Source organism: Hypomesus transpacificus, chromosome 3, assembly GCF_021917145.1.
Source record: "Hypomesus transpacificus isolate Combined female chromosome 3, fHypTra1, whole genome shotgun sequence".
In the NCBI taxonomy this organism is placed as follows: Eukaryota; Metazoa; Chordata; class Actinopteri; order Osmeriformes; family Osmeridae; genus Hypomesus; species Hypomesus transpacificus.
The window spans coordinates 15,512,145-15,527,736 of NC_061062.1; the positions used below are offsets into that span (position 1 = coordinate 15,512,145).

The 15,592-nt window shown below is 43.8% G+C and overlaps 1 protein-coding gene across 1 annotated transcript in view; it reads right to left on the reverse strand.

Moving 5' to 3' along the window:
• Window positions 1-4,567: 4,567 nt before the first annotated feature.
• map1sb (microtubule-associated protein 1Sb) overlaps window positions 4,568-15,592 on the reverse strand; it is a 29,834-nt gene continuing 18,809 nt past the window's right edge. The window contains exons 6-10 of the mRNA XM_047014730.1: window positions 8,493-8,579; window positions 5,821-8,360; window positions 5,483-5,609; window positions 5,040-5,257; window positions 4,568-4,896 (exon numbers count right to left, since the gene is read on the reverse strand). Of these exons, the coding sequence (XP_046870686.1) occupies window positions 4,741-4,896; window positions 5,040-5,257; window positions 5,483-5,609; window positions 5,821-8,360; window positions 8,493-8,579 (3,128 nt within the window). The 3' untranslated portion in view covers window positions 4,568-4,740. The remainder of the gene's footprint in view (window positions 4,897-5,039; window positions 5,258-5,482; window positions 5,610-5,820; window positions 8,361-8,492; window positions 8,580-15,592) is intronic.

Below are 15,592 nucleotides of genomic sequence, written 5' to 3' on the forward strand. Positions count from 1 at the left end.
AGCTTCCTGAAGTCACAACAAAAACACACAGACCCATCTTTTTTCATTACAACAACTGCAGGTGAAGCCCACGGACTGCAGCTCTTCTTCAGCACACCCTGTGCGACCAGGTCTTGTACGTGTTGCTTGACTTCTTCAAAGATATGAGGAGGAATCCTGCGATGCCTTTGCTTGACTGGGTATGCCTCACCTGTTGGAATACAGTGTGTGACCGTGGTAGTATGTCCATAGTCCCTGTCATTTTGTGAAAATGCAGCACGATGATTCTCCAACAGCTGGTTAAAGCTGGTGTACTTGGTCTGAAGTAAGCCCCTGGAGATTGGCTTGTACAAGAACAGAGAACGGCCCAGGTTCTTCCTGCTTAGACACAGCTCCCTTCTCGCCTGCCAGTGCTCTGACCCTAAGTTCACCCGCCACCTCTTCAAAAGCCACCACTTCTTTCTGCAGCACTTTCTGAGGTTTAGACAACTCAGCAACTCTCGCTCTTGGTGGCAAAATGACTGGCTTCCGACTTGGGTTCATCAAGCGCACTGGGACCTTACCACCTACCGAGTGCGCTAGAACATTGGCTACAAGCAGTCCAGAGGGTGTGTTGGCACTAGGGGAGGCCTCCACTAAGACCTGGCCCTTCATTTTCGGAGGGATGCGGCAACGACCTTCAATGACTATTTCACTTCAGGGAGGGATGACAACAGCCCGTTTTCCAGCTTCTTTAACAAAGTCTATCTTCCCATCACTGCCACCAATTTGCTCCTCTTTACCAATTTTTACAAGAATGTTCTCAACCCAAATTTTTACAAGAATGCTCTCAACCCGCTGCCTGTGCCTGTCCATTCTCTGGACCCCCTCTAAGCCACAAAAGAGGTTGCGTAGTTCCCCGAGCACATTCATTCCCAATATCCCAGCTGGCCCACTTTTACCCTCAGCCATATCATCTCGCAGCACAAACACGCATTTACCTTGAAGCTTTTTACCAAAACATTCAATGTCAGCATATAAACACCCGATTATGGGGATATCCAGTCCATTTGCGGCTGTTAACTTAACCCACTTTGCAGGCGACAGTGCTTTGCCCTTGAACAGCTTGTTGAAGTGAGTCTCAGACATTGTAGTCACTTCAGGGCCCGTATCCAAAAGGCAGCGGGTATTCACTCCATCGATGAGCACGTCTATAGTAAAAGCAGTTGCCGAAGACACTTGGTGGGTTCACCACCTGCTCCATTTCCAGCTGGCCAAGGGGCAGTGTAGCAGGTCTGACAGACGCCGTCCTAATGTTTGCCTGGGTCGGCCCGCTGGCTTGCTCTGGCCCCGCCGTGGTCTTAGCTTGCCATGGTCTTCCTTATATGGTCACAGTAGGCCTTTCCTTCCACATCACTCAATGCAAACAACAAAATAAAACACTTGTAGCAGTAAACTTCAACACAGGTAATTTAAGTGCAATGCACCACGGTAGGCATTGAGTCCATATTCCGCAATGGAACAGTCCATAAAGTTTGTGCCGCTCACTTCACACGTCAGTCAATAGTGTCCATTTCACTCGCGTAAAAGTCAGTCAACCGTGTCCATTTCACGTATCGTACACTTGGTTTCGTTGTAGCTGCAGCTGTAGTCTTAGCTGTAGTTTTAGCGATAGCTGTAGCCGTAGCGATAGCGGTAGCAGTTAGCTAACTCCAAACCCAGTGCTACTGTGGAGAATGTCGAGTGGCAGAATACTCACGGGAGGAGACACGAGGGGAGGGGGAGAAATAGCGTGGGGAGGGCAATACACGTGAACCTGCCGTTTATCGTGGACTCCGACGCCGTCTTCTCAGTTAGACTCGCCAGCCGTCCCCCGGTTCTTCCCGACTTTCAGTTTATCAGTTTGTTTGAAACACACCTCACAGGCTACCATACCAGAGCCTGTTTAAGGCTTTCTTTATTAGACATTCTCTGACCACACTGCGCTGCCATCTTCTCTGAAGAAAACTTTCCTCTGACGGAAGTTCCGCCCCCCTCACGCTCTCCATACGAGTTGTCTCTTCCTATTGGTCCAAATCGGTCAGTCATGGGCTCGTCACACACCCGCTGTAAATTATTTAGGTAGGTAATTGGGAGGCCAGAGAACAACACATTGCAGTAGTTCAATCGGGACGTAACAATTGCATGTATTAGTTTTTCAGCATCATCCTTTCAGAGGAATTTTTGTATTTTGGCAATATTACGTAGATGGAAAAATGCAGTTCTGGTAACTTGCTTAATATGGTACTCAAACGAAAGGTCTGGGTCCATTGTGACTCCTAGATTTTTTACCAGCTGGCTTTGAAGGACTTTGACGCCGTCTAAGTCTAAGGTCAGATTGGATGAATTATTTCTGTATTCTTTAGGACCGAAAATGTTAAACCTCAGTTTTATCCAAATTAAGAAGGAAATTTGCAGTCATCCAAGTTCTCAACCTGGAAACACATTTTTCCATTGCATGTGGAAATTCTCCAGACTTAATAGACATATATGGCTGAGTATCATCTGCATAACAGTGACAATTTACCCCAGAGCTTCTAATTATGTTTCCTAAATATAATTATATATACATATAGAGTGAAAATAACAGAGGGCCTAGAACTGAACCTTGTGGTAATCCATATTTTACAGTGGAGCTCCTGGATGAGCAGCCATCATAGTGGACATATTGTGATCTATCAGAGAGAGAATCTCATGATCCACAGTGTCAAAAGCTGCACTTAGGTCTAGAAGAACCAGGACAGAGATAGAGCCCGCTTCAGAGGCTAATAATAGATCATTGACTACCTTGGCTAATGCAGTTTCAGTGCTGTGGTGAAGACGAGATCCAGACTGGAGAGGTTCATAAAGCTGATTTGGGGAGAAGTGCTCAGTGAGCTGTTGTGCTAAAGCCTTTTAAAAAATGAGAGAAATGGCAAATTTCAAATTGGCCTGTAGTTGCTAAGACAACCTGGTTTGTTTTTTTTAAGAAGGGGCTTAATAATAGCTGTTTTGAGATCGTCGGGGACTTGGCCAGTTACAATATATTCATTAATAATACTAAACATGGGTGGTCCAATAATAGGGAGAAGTTCCCTACAGAGTTTGGCAGGGAGGGGATCGAGAAGGCAGCTAGTGGGTTTCGAGGAGTCTATCAGCTTGATGAACGCTTTCATAGAAATAGGGTTAAAGTGAGTGAGAGCCTCAACAAGTAGCATGCTGGGTATCGAGGTAAGTTCAGTGTTGATGGCCACTCCTCCAGGACTAGTCTGTAGTTTGTCCCTTATTGCATAGATTTTTTGGTCAAAGAAATCTAAGAATTCATTGGGAGATCTGAACTAACACAGAGTGTACTTTTCTTAGTGAGTTTTGCAACAGTATCAAATAGGAACTTAGTGTTGTGTTTGTTCTTACTAATCAACTTAGAGAAATATTCTGATCTGGACCTGATGAGGACTTGCTTGTACTCCATTTTGGTGTCCTTCCAGGCCAGGTGGAAAACCTCCAATTTAGTGGTACGCCACTTATGTTCTAGTTTTCTAGTGGACCTCTTAAGAGTGCGGGTTTCCTCTGAATATCATGGAGCCAATTTCTTATTTTAACCTTTAATCACTCCGACAATGTAACAGTACATACTTGAAGACAATGCAGACATCAACTTACGCGTGAACAGTTGTTTTCCTGTATTCCTCCAAAAAGTGCTCTCAGTTCTAAGGTTAGACTTTCCCCAGTGCTCTTTCAGTGTCCCTCCTCATGAATATCATGAATGAAGCAAACATATGTGTTACATGCACGGCACATGAGATTAAAGTTCACTTCGTAACGAAAAGGCTCTCTCCATTTTCTTGGACTACTGATGTACTGTATTGGATTATTTATGACTTCTGAACTCCTCAAACACCAACCTGAACCTTCACAACAGATGAGTATGAACTGACCAGGGCCCGTCATTGTTTCGGTCATGTATAGCATTGTGGGAAGCAACAGAGTTGTGTAGGACAGACATGACTACCAACAATAGGCATCAGGAATTACTTGAGCGATATTCATAACATCTCACCTTGCTACTCTCCTTTGTGTGCATTCATAGGCCACATTTAAGCACATCTACAATCAAGTGCAAAAAAGAAGAGAAAGCTATTGATTGATTATTATTCAACATTCAGACTAAGAGTGATCTTTCAAAAAGAATCAATAACAAATGTTTGACAGTAATTGATTTGTAATGTTACATGATTGGGTCTCAGGAATAAAGGTACAATAAGTACATTAACATAGCATTTAATACACTTGCATTATAACCTACTGTCTCTGATAGGTTGGACTTGCATAATACATTTAAACTCAAATTTCAAGAACTTTGGACTTTGTTCTGTAAGTAAAATACACAGTACAATGAAACGATGTATTATAATTTTTTTGATTTTGTGTTTCGATTTCGAAACACTTCCGATTATATGTTTTTTTTATCATCAAATTCTGTCTATAACATATATAGTGTAGATACCTGTCTGATAGTTACTTCATTCTGACTACTGTTTTGGCTTTTAGTCATGGCCTTTCCTTTTCTCTCTAAACCTATTTACTGAACCTCCTTCATATTCTTATTGGCTGTTCGCAAACCCTGTAGAGAGCAGGAGATGGAGGTGAACACACATAACAGCCCTGTGTGTGAAAGATCTGGCTAGAAGCATCTGTACCAATCCCTCCCTGTCTCTACCAACCTGCCCCACTCCCTGCCACCCCACCACCTTGAGCTCTCCCTCAAAACTCAATCTTGCAGGCAGGAAAGGTCTCATCCTGCATGGCCACAGTGCTGTTGGAGCCCAGCACAATAACAGCAAGCTCCTTCTGTCTGTGCAGAGTCTGCTGGTACCACTCCTGCATGGCCCCCGACTCAAAAGTAGGAATCAAGGTGACCTGCGGGGGAGAGAGAGTGGAGAGAGGAAAACAAGATGAAAAGTGAGGAGAGAGAAAAATGGTAGATGGGCAGAGGTGAGGAGACAAGATCAGAATGACACAGAGTAACTGTCTTATTGTCTGGCGGTGTGTGTGTGTCTAACCTCTACAGAGTCTGGCCAGGAGGCCTTGGCATCCAACAAAGCGTCCAGAGTAGGCCTTATAAGCCCCTCCCCCTCTGGATTGTCTCCGCTGATGATGTAACATGAAGAGCGAACACGCTTGAAGAACTCCACGTCAACAGTTGACGAGGCGGTGCCAGAGGGAAGGTAAGCAAGGTCCACATACACGTTGACCACACCCTCAGAACCAGCCTTAGACCCTATCAGAGAACAAAAGAAAATTTAAGTGTTGTTTCAACAACGTACAGTTTGTGATCCATGACACAGAAGTTATTGGAATTGTTGTTAGTTTTTTGATAAATTATTTAATTAAAATGGTGCGGTATTCCTTAAAACATCAATCCTCTAAGTTATTACTATAGTTATTCGGATAGTTAAGACATCAAAACAGCAGCAGTGCAACTATGATCTGCAACAACTCCAACCTGGTTTGCCAGGCGCCATCTTGAGACTCTTGACACCCTTAATGGCTCCCGCTTGGAATCCAGTTCTGGTTTTGGCGGTCTGCGTCAGACCTCCGCCCACCCCAGGCTTCTGGGGGGCCTCCGACAGCTGTCAGAGAAAACAATTTAAGCTAAACACTTGCTGGTCACAAAAGCTGGACATCATGTCTCCATTCGCTCAAATAAAACATGCGTAACAGGGACTTCAATTCCTATTATGCTGCAACTGAAACAACTGTCTAATAATGACACTTGAATAATGTGTATCTTTACATTGAGCTATTTGTATTTCTTATACAATTAAATTGACTCAAACTCACTATAGAGAGCTTCTTCCCTCGCATTGCACCAATCTTCACAACCTTCCCATGAACCACAGTGTCAGGGAGGGGTACGGGCATGCAGGATCCAGGCTGGGGGGGCAAAGGGGGGATGTCTTTAAGGGGCACAGGGGAAGGATCTGGAGAGAGAGGGTGATGGGTGGGAGGGTCATGGAAAGAGTTGGATGGCTCACTACACGACTCATCATCTGAATCCAGAACTCCATCTGCTGTGGTAGAGGGACAATCCTCGGTGCCCAGGGGGGCATTAGATTCGCTAGCAGACTTGTCCCTGTTGTTGTTGCTGTGGCTACGAGGCACAGATACTTCCTGTGAGCGATTGCCTGCATCTGACGGCTGGGGCTGCTGGGAAGAGTCTGGCGGTTTGAAATGTTTGAACTCGCAGGGTGAGACTAGGCACAAGTCCACGTCATGAGCTGGAGAGTCAAAATGGCGGGTGTTGGGACCTGAGGGACGCCCAATCTCAGAGCCCGGTCCCAGAGGTCTATGAGACTTCTTCAGTGGTAGAGACATCCCCACTCTGAAGTCTGCCTCTACAAAATGGCTGCCATTAGATTGTGTCTGTGAGTTACTGTCCTCCCCCTCTACCTGGCTCACAGTGGTAGCACCATGCTCAAAGGACATGGACAAGGACTCATCCACTTCAGTGGACTGAGGGGAACTGACCTCGGCGGGCAAGGAGTGTGTGGTGGTGTTGGTGATGGTGGTGACAGTGACAGAGGGAGAGACATCAGTGAGTCCTTCTTTCAGCGAACCCAGAGACAGGAAACTCAGATGTTTCTCTCTGGAGTTTACCATGGTTTTGGAGTCAGATGCGGGCTGCCCCTCATCCTGCCTGAAGGACTCTGGGGTGGAGGACTTTGCTAGCAAACTGCCACTCCCGTTGTCCCTACAGCCCCACACGTCATCTGGTGACAGACAGTAAGGCGTATGGCCTGCACTGTTGGGTCGTGACTCCGGAGAGGCCAGCTCCACTGTCTCCTCCTCAGGATAGGGGCCTGGTGGGCATTGGTTTTCAGGGGTGAGCCGGGGGGGGGGGCTCTCCTGCAGGCCCCCTTCCAGGAGGGTGTACTCTGTAGGGGTCAGATCCTGGATGATGCTGCAGTCACCTTTGGGTGGTTGCATCAGAGGAGCTGGAAACCCCACAACTTTGGCTGGAGGCTGCTCTGGTTGATCACGGTTTTCAACCCGATCCCCTGCATCTTCTCCTCCCATCTGACGATCTCCATTCGTCTGTCCACATACTGCACTCACCTCTTCTTTTGTCACACTGCTGTCTGTCTCTTCACCTAAATCTTCATTACTTAACTCTCCTCTTTTCTTTTCTCCTTTATGGAACCCCTTCTTCTTCTCCACCTCTTCCTCTGCTTCTTTTCTGAATCTGAGGAAATCAGCTGTCATGTCTTCAGGAGTGGACGCCTTGGAGATTGAATATCCCTCAATCTCTGGGTTCTGGTCGACCTTCAGGCACTTCCATGGTTGGGTACTTTCTGTCTTAGAGATATTCGACACATTTGCTTTAGTTTGCTTTAATGAGCCCCCTTGAGTCTTCTTGGTGTCTAAATTCAAATCTGTCTTGATCTCTTTTGATGGTTTAATTGTAATTTTTCCAGTCTTCAGATCATTCTTCATAATTTCTTTTTTTGTTTTGCTCTTAACATCATTCTTTGGTTTTGAAAAGACAGCCTCCTTTTTCAGAAGCTCTTTTCTCTTAGGTCCATTCTCCTCTTTCTTCACAACCTTCTCTTCCTTTTTTACATCTCTCCCTCCTACTTTCTTGACAGGCTTTTCTGACAGGTTTGTTTTCTGCTTCACACTTCCTTCTCTTCCTCTGACTTTATCAACTTCTTTCTTCAACTCTTCTTTACCCCCATTTCCATTAGTCACTTTATTCTTTTCTTTTATTGTCCCATCCTTCTTGCCTTCCTCTCGATTTCCCCTGTCTTTCCCAGTACCACTGCCAGGCTTCACTGGAACTTCTTTTTCCACAGACCTCCCACTGTCCTGGCTCTCTGTTTGCCTGGGCTCCCTCGTCTCCATCTCCCCCCATCCCTCCACCTCTCCAGTGGTCATGGTGGGTTTCTGGAGGAAGGCCAGGCCCCTCAGCTTCTCCAGTCCATCTAAGAGCTTTGACTGTGGGGTGACTCCAGGGAACAACACTCTGACAACCTTCTCCTGGGGGCAGGATGGGTGCCATACCAGCAGGGCACACACAGATGCCAGAGTTGTGACGGGATGGGTCAGAGGGGGTGTCTGTGCTGAGAAGGACGTGGTGGAGGATGTGGTGGAGGTGGGCATGTCAGGCCGGTTCTGCAGCAGTGTTTGATACTCCTGACTCTGTTTGGCTGGGTTGAGGACGTACAACTCTAGCCGGCCCACCCCCATCTTCTGAAAGAGGGTGAGGGGCTCAATAGAGGCTGCTCGTGGACGGAACAGAGGCTGTGGTGTGATGTCTAACTTCTTGAGCAGCTGCAAAGTTAGGGCCGCCTGTTCTTTGCTACTCAGAACACAATCTACACCTAGGAACAAGATAAGGAACTATTCAAGACCAAAATAAAGGAAGTGTGTATCTGAGTTGTTAAATTTACAAAGAATTCTGAGGTTTGAAAACAGATAGAGTGTTTTGTATTGTTGATTTGCAGTCTGCTCACCTGGCTGTAGTTCTGTCGGAAGGCTACTGGGGGCGTTGAAGAACACCACTCCAATTTCTGGAGAGATCAGCCTCTTGGCCAAGTCGCCTATAAAAAACAGATGGAAGAGAAAAAGAAATGGAAAAATAGTAAAAAATGTGAAATGTTAGAGAGACTGTAATCATCATTCCCATCACAGACCAGTGCCAATGATGCCTGTACATGTGATGCAGCTGGTGATTAAGATGTTGGTTACTGCTGTTGATCCTGTGTTAACTTAGTTTGATAACCCTTTAATAACCGTATTTGTGGTTGGTCTAGAAAAGAAGGTAGTCTTGTTGAGCTGTAATTTTGTATTGTTTTACTGCGCAATTTTGTACAGTTTTTTGGGCTGATAATGTCTAATTTCCAGTTTTGTGTAGGACTTTTAATTAAAATTTTTTTTTTGAGTTTCTGTTGAGCTACAGTAGACAGAGATAAACGGCCAGAGAACAGAAGTAGTAGCATATGACGTATATTTTATTAGCATTCCCCCAAATAGGTACACGGTTTGAATTGGTTGCCGTTAACCGAGCGGCGTTCACCGAGCGGTGAACGGGACTGCACCCGACTGCATCAAGTCTCTCCTTCAGCCTTACACCCCCACCCGCCACCTACGGTCTTCTTCAGACAACCGTCTGGTGCTCCCACCGCTCAAGAGCGCCTGGTCCCAACACAAGCTCTTCTCCTGTCTGGTCCCCCAATGGTGAAATCAACTCCCCACCTCCATCAGGGACACTGACTGTCTCCCCACCTTCAAGAAAAGGCTCAAGACGCACTTGTTCCGGGAGTACAACGGCAGTTAGGATTGATTGGCTGGACCTGATGTTAATTTCCCCCAGGATCACAATGACTCTTATTGAGAGACTTGTTGCTATTGTTGGTTTGTTGTAACTGTCCAAAAATTATTGTACTCACTGTGAAATATATTATTGTTGCTTGCTTTTTCAACAGGTACACTCTTGCACTTTTGAGGTTCTTGCTGTTTAATTGTAACTTGTCTAACTACATGCTCTTATTGTTCTTCCCTTTGGGACTTATTTGGTTTCACAATGTATGCTTCATGTTTGGCTACCCGCAATGTTTGGGGCTATCTCCTTGTTATGATCAGTGACCTATGCACTTTTGTAAAACTCTCTCTTGGAAGTCGCTTTGGATAAAAGTGTCTGCTAAATGCATAAATGTGAATGTAAAATGTTAAGATGTGCTTATGTTAAAAATCAATTTAAACTAGTGCACAATGACTGTGATGCAGTCGGTGATTAAGATGTCAGTGATACACACAAATACAGATTACTTACTATAGATAGCGCACAGTGCCTGTGATAAAATTGTAACACAAACTGAGTTTGTTTTCAATTGTATTAAATATACTTTAAATGTATCAAGACTCCCGGTGTCACCCCTTTAACAGTCCGAGTACAAAACATACATTGCTTAATCACGGCTGTACACTGCAACTTAGGCTACATTTTTGGAACCCGTTTCACATTTGTGGAACTGGTTTTACATTTGTGGAACGCGATTTACAGTTGTGGAAAGTAATTTACATATGTGGAAATTGTTTTACATTTGCAGAACTTTTTTCACATTTGCAGAACGTGTTCCACATTTGCAGAACGTGTTCCACATTTGCAGAACGTGTTCCACATTTGCGGAACCCATTTTAAATTTCTGGAATGACATTCACAACATTTGCTGTGATTTTGAGCCTGGAGGCAAATCCGTGCCAAATGTCACGTACGTCAAATCACTGCCAAAAGTCACATGATCAAAGTTCAGCTTTGTATGGCCCTATTTGAAAATCTTTATGGTACTGAGTCCCTTTTACATTTAGTCATTTAGCAGACGCTCTTATCCAGAGCGACTTATAGTAAGTTCAGGGACATTCTCCCCGGGGCAAGTAGGGTGAAGTGCCTTGCACACACAACGTCATTTTGCACAGCCAGGAATCGAACCGGCAACCTTCTGATTAATAGCCAGACTCCCTAACCGATCAGCCATCTGACCTCCTTTTAAAATGTCTTGCTAATATGTAGTTTAAAAAAACTTGAAGGCAAATACAAATTAGATTTTTGTTGACAGTGAATCATATTTTTGGAGCTTGATTAACATTTGTGGAAAGTAATTTACATGTGTATAAATGGTTTTAATTTTGTGGAACAAGTATGACATTTGTGGAAAACATTTTACATCTGTGGATCATCATACACATATTCTCAATACTTCTTTTGAGCCCATAGTTTGTCTGTTACAGATCCTGTTACCGAGGTACTTATACCTTGACTGCCCTGTAAACAACCCCTCTGCGCTCCCTCTTAGTCAGTTATTGTTACAGCAGTGCAGTAAAATAGTTTAATTTTCTGTATGTCATTGACATAAATGATATTGTTCCTGTGTTATGCCTGTTTTCGGCTCACTATATCCATATAGTTTTGGCTCGCGAGAGCTAGCTTAGTGCAGGTCAGTCAACTCAACATGGCTGATAGTCGGGAGCGAAGAGAGCAAAACTGGCAGCAAATACATTTTTAGGGATGTCAAAATGCTTATCCAAACAACGTCAAAACAGTGGCACCGCACTCCCTTGGATTATAAAAAGGACACCTGCAAAATGAATTTTGCAGAGTGCCCGGTTCTCTGAAAATCGCTGGCCTAAAATCCCATTCAAAAAAATACACAGACACACAGACAGACAGAGATTTCTGGCATTGTAAGAGATTATAAATCTTCAATAACATTTGTTTAATTGAGTCAGCTAATGTTGGTAATATATTATGGGAAGGTACTGTAGTAGCAAAAAAAAATTATAGCGATATCCGCCGTTGACCTGTTTTCTCCCTTCCATTCCAAACCGTGACCAACGCCAGTCTCCCTTCTCTGCAGAATGCATTAATCTATCGCACAAACTTTATTTGATGACAAATTTGATTTGTCATTCCGACAAACGGTTTCGAAAATCTAAAATAATTTTGATAGTTTGTGTGAAGATTGCATTGACTATGCACAGCTTGACTACAGGTAGCTAGCGACTGCGGTGTATCAGGCCTTGTTTGCAGTGGTTTACTGTCTCGCTAAACAGAGAATCCGAGAAATTACAAGCTTGTCAGTTTTGGCTGGAGTCGAACCTCTGACATTGCCATTGCCAGGACACCAATTTATCCTAGTGAGCTATTCTCAAGGCTTGAAATCACAGATTATATAAACATTTAAGCAGTTTTTCCTGTGGCAAGCAGTTGTCAGATTTGGCCCAAGTTTAAACAGCTGTAATTCAGTCCTATTTTGACGTCAAGGTGATTGGGGTCTGAAGATAATCTGTCAAAAATGTTGATACATTTTGTTAGCCTGGCTTCCAGCCCAATTTAGCCCCGCCCACAAAAAAATTGGTCGGGAAGTTGGGTCTGGAGGGGCTCGTATTGGGGACAAACTATATAAAACCGGGATCTGGGCGGACCAATGAAATGGTCAGGGCGGGCTTTATACGATGATGGACAGATGATCAACAGTAACGTAATCACCCACGTCACAAAAGAGCGCTTGGGTTGAATTCATTTTCAACAAACAACCTATTACGTTGCTCTGATTGGTTGTAGGTCTATCCAATTGAGCGAAGAGGCATTTGTTTTACGAGTTTGGTTGAAACACGCCCCATAGTCACAGCCCAACGGAGAGTTATCAGACTCATATTCTGACTAGAGTATGACAACGTCAGGCTAACATTTTGTAGGAGGAGTAGGACAAAAACCTTTAATTAATTTATTCAAAATGGCGGCATCAATTTGGCTGGTATCACAAGTTAACATGTGTCAGACACGGGATCGCCCCCCTAAAGATTAGAGGACCTGGCTTCACTAAACTGATAAACCAGTATCATGACATGCTTGAGACTTTGGCTGGATTCGAACCTACAACCTTGCACTTCAAAGGAGCCCGTTTTATCGCAGTGAGCCATTCTCAGTGCTGAGAATTGCTGTGTACAGTTACTGTATGCAAAAAGTAAGCCGTTTCTCCTGTGGCAAGCGTGGTCAGATTTAGCCCAAGTTTAAACAGCTGTAATTTAGTCCTATTTTGACATGTCAAGGTGATTGTGGTGTGAAGATAATCTGTGCCAAATCTGGAGAATATTGGATAAATTGTGTGGGAGTAGGGAAAAAAGTTGTATTCATTCATTCAATATGGCGGCCTCATCAATTCGTCTTGTATCAGGAGTTAACATGCGTCAGATACGCGGATCTCCTAAGATATCACAAGACATAGGAATCACTTAAATACGACAAACAAATCAACAGTTATTGGTCAAAACACAATTTGGTCCTATTGTAGCGCCCCCTAGAGCTCAAATGACACTACCTTTTTCGGACCTCTTAACAACAGGGTCAAGAATCCATACACCAAGTTTGGAGTCAATGCATATCGCTAAAATATGACCTCACTTCCCTTTTTCCGGATCGGTTGCTGAATTTGATTGTCTGTAACTAAGAAAACGGTTGCGAATATCAAAGCTCCAGGGGATAGCTTTTGTGAGGCTTGGTCTGAAGATAATCTGTGGCAATTTTGAAGAAAATTCGACAAGAATTGTAGGAGGAGTAGCGAAAAAACGCTCTTCATTAACATTCAAAATGGCGGAGAATCTATAAAACTGGGCGTCATAGAGTGCGTTGAACTCGTCTTGATCCAGGGAATCCAATAAAACCTCATTTTGGAAAATGCGGCATATGGTTCAAAGGTAACGTGTGTAAACACACCTTCAACGTTGACCCATAGGTGGCGCTAGATGGTTGGAATGGGAGACATTAAACTTGGTGAAATTGATGAGGGGACTGGTCCCAAAGAGTGTGCCAAATTTCACAACTTCTGACCATACGGTTCTAGGGCTGCCATAGACTCCCATGACAGATGTGTAATAATAACTAGAGAGGGTACAATTTCTGGGGAAATTGTAGGGTGTACTTGTTTGCGTCGGTTGCCGGTGGGTCCGTTTTCCCTTTGTGATATTTTCAAGCATTTAGCCTACTCATATTGCATAATTCATTAAAGGGGCGATTGATTGCAAAACCAATTTTACCTTGTCATAGTTGAATAACGACAGTTCGGTGGGTAAAATGAACATACAGTGAATATCAAAGTCCATTGACACCTCTTTCCTATGCAAATCTCAAAAAGAAAAAATGTGCCTGTAAAACGCTAGCTTTTCAACAAAGCCACCCGTGTGACGTAGGACAGGGGACCGCCCTTTTTGGCTCTGGTCTGTATTTGTCACGCCCCAAAACTTACATCCAGACCAGCCCGAGGTACCGTCTATCTCCGATACTAGTTTAGCTGCGCGCTGCTCTGTGTAGGCTACTTATAAGGAATTACAAAGAAGAACGTTTTGAATTATAACAAGGATATTGAAAATGGACCACGGTCGTAAATGCTGTGTTCCAGGCTGTACAGGGAAGGCTAAGATCCCGGCGAAGTTCGACACTTAATCATTCATTTACTCAAAACATTTCACCCAAGACAGTTTTGACAACCTTGGACAATTTCAAGCAGGATTTGCTAGGAAGCTAAACCTGGAAAGAGGTGCTGTTCCGGCCGTATGCTCATTGCAACCGCAAGCTATAAGGACAGTATGATGTTGTGCTAACAGTTATTAGCAATGCTAAAGTTTCCTGTATATAAAAATATAGCATACCAGGTAGAATGCTAAATACGTTTCTACACACTAGCTGTAGTCGGCATTAGAAGGGATGCTTCCGAAAAAATAGCCAGAAAAAGAACGACAGTCTGGCTTATTGCTAACGCCTGTCTAAATAATCTATTTGAAAAAACTGGAGAAAGGCAGGTGCTAGAATGAGGATACGTTAGCATTGCTAGTAACTGTTACTAGTAACACCTAGACTGTAGGCATGTAAACAAGTTTAGCTTGCTAACGCAAGAGCATAGGTAGAATGTGTGATAATTTAGCCTAGTTTATTGGCAATGGGGCTAACGTTGATTCATGTTCCTGACTGTGTTTCATTCAAATAAATAACCTGTGTAATGTAAATCTACAATGCATGTTTGTCCAGATCTTTGTCATGTTATTTTTCAGCAAGATATCTAGAGCTAGCTAGCGAACTGAAGCCGAGTTGAATCACGATATGGTTTGGTTGCTAAGCTGTAGCCTAACGTTCTACCCACCTAAGTCAATCCAGTTAGCTTCAACAACAGAAGTGGAAACAAGTAATGTTATCCTTTCAAATGATATGTAGTCAATCTGTTGAAAACAATGTTGTGTAGACACAATAGATTTATTTGCGCGTTTTTATTTCAAGTCTCCAACTTCGGTGTTTCAGCGACGGCTGCTGTTGCCCGTGTTGCGTTTTTGCTCCCCAGCTTCACTCGTTGAAAACCAACCATTCAGCGCGCGCAGTTTATCTAAATATTAATGAGCATACCATAAAAGGAGAAAAGCTAGTGTTTTTTTCGCGGGAACATTTCAGAGGATCTATATGGGGGCATAGAACAGCACCCGGGCCATTTTCAACCCAACCAATGTTACATACCCGATTCGGAGACCTTAAGGAACAGTGTGAAATACCCCAAAAACCCAGTCAATCGCCCCTTTAAGAACGCCCTTTGAAACAAGCGAACCCCCTTTGAAACAAGTTACTGTAAGAACGTTGTCACTGGCAGTATTTCAGATGGATTTGCGATTCAAACAGTACCGTCTGCTAATTGAAAATAAGCCCCCCAAAACATAAATAAGTTTGATATTAATTCAGGGGACATGGCAAATTCAAAAGCAGTTTGCTAGAGGCAAGATAGCTGCTGTTGCTAGCCACACTTTACTAATTGTTTGAAAGCACCGGAAATGAGAATGTTTCTTCTGACATAATAAAGTTTAGCTGTGGCATTCAAGACAGTACTGTCTGTAGCCTACTACTACACACTGCCGTGGGCGAGCCGAGTCTGTGACTCTGAGGCTAACGTGAAAACAAGACATGGTCTCAATCAAATTCCAAGTTTTACACAAATCACAAAAATATGCTGACCCGCTGGCTGTCTTTGTATTCGCCATATCTTTAAAACACTGCTCTCCCTTTTGATGTAGAATTGAC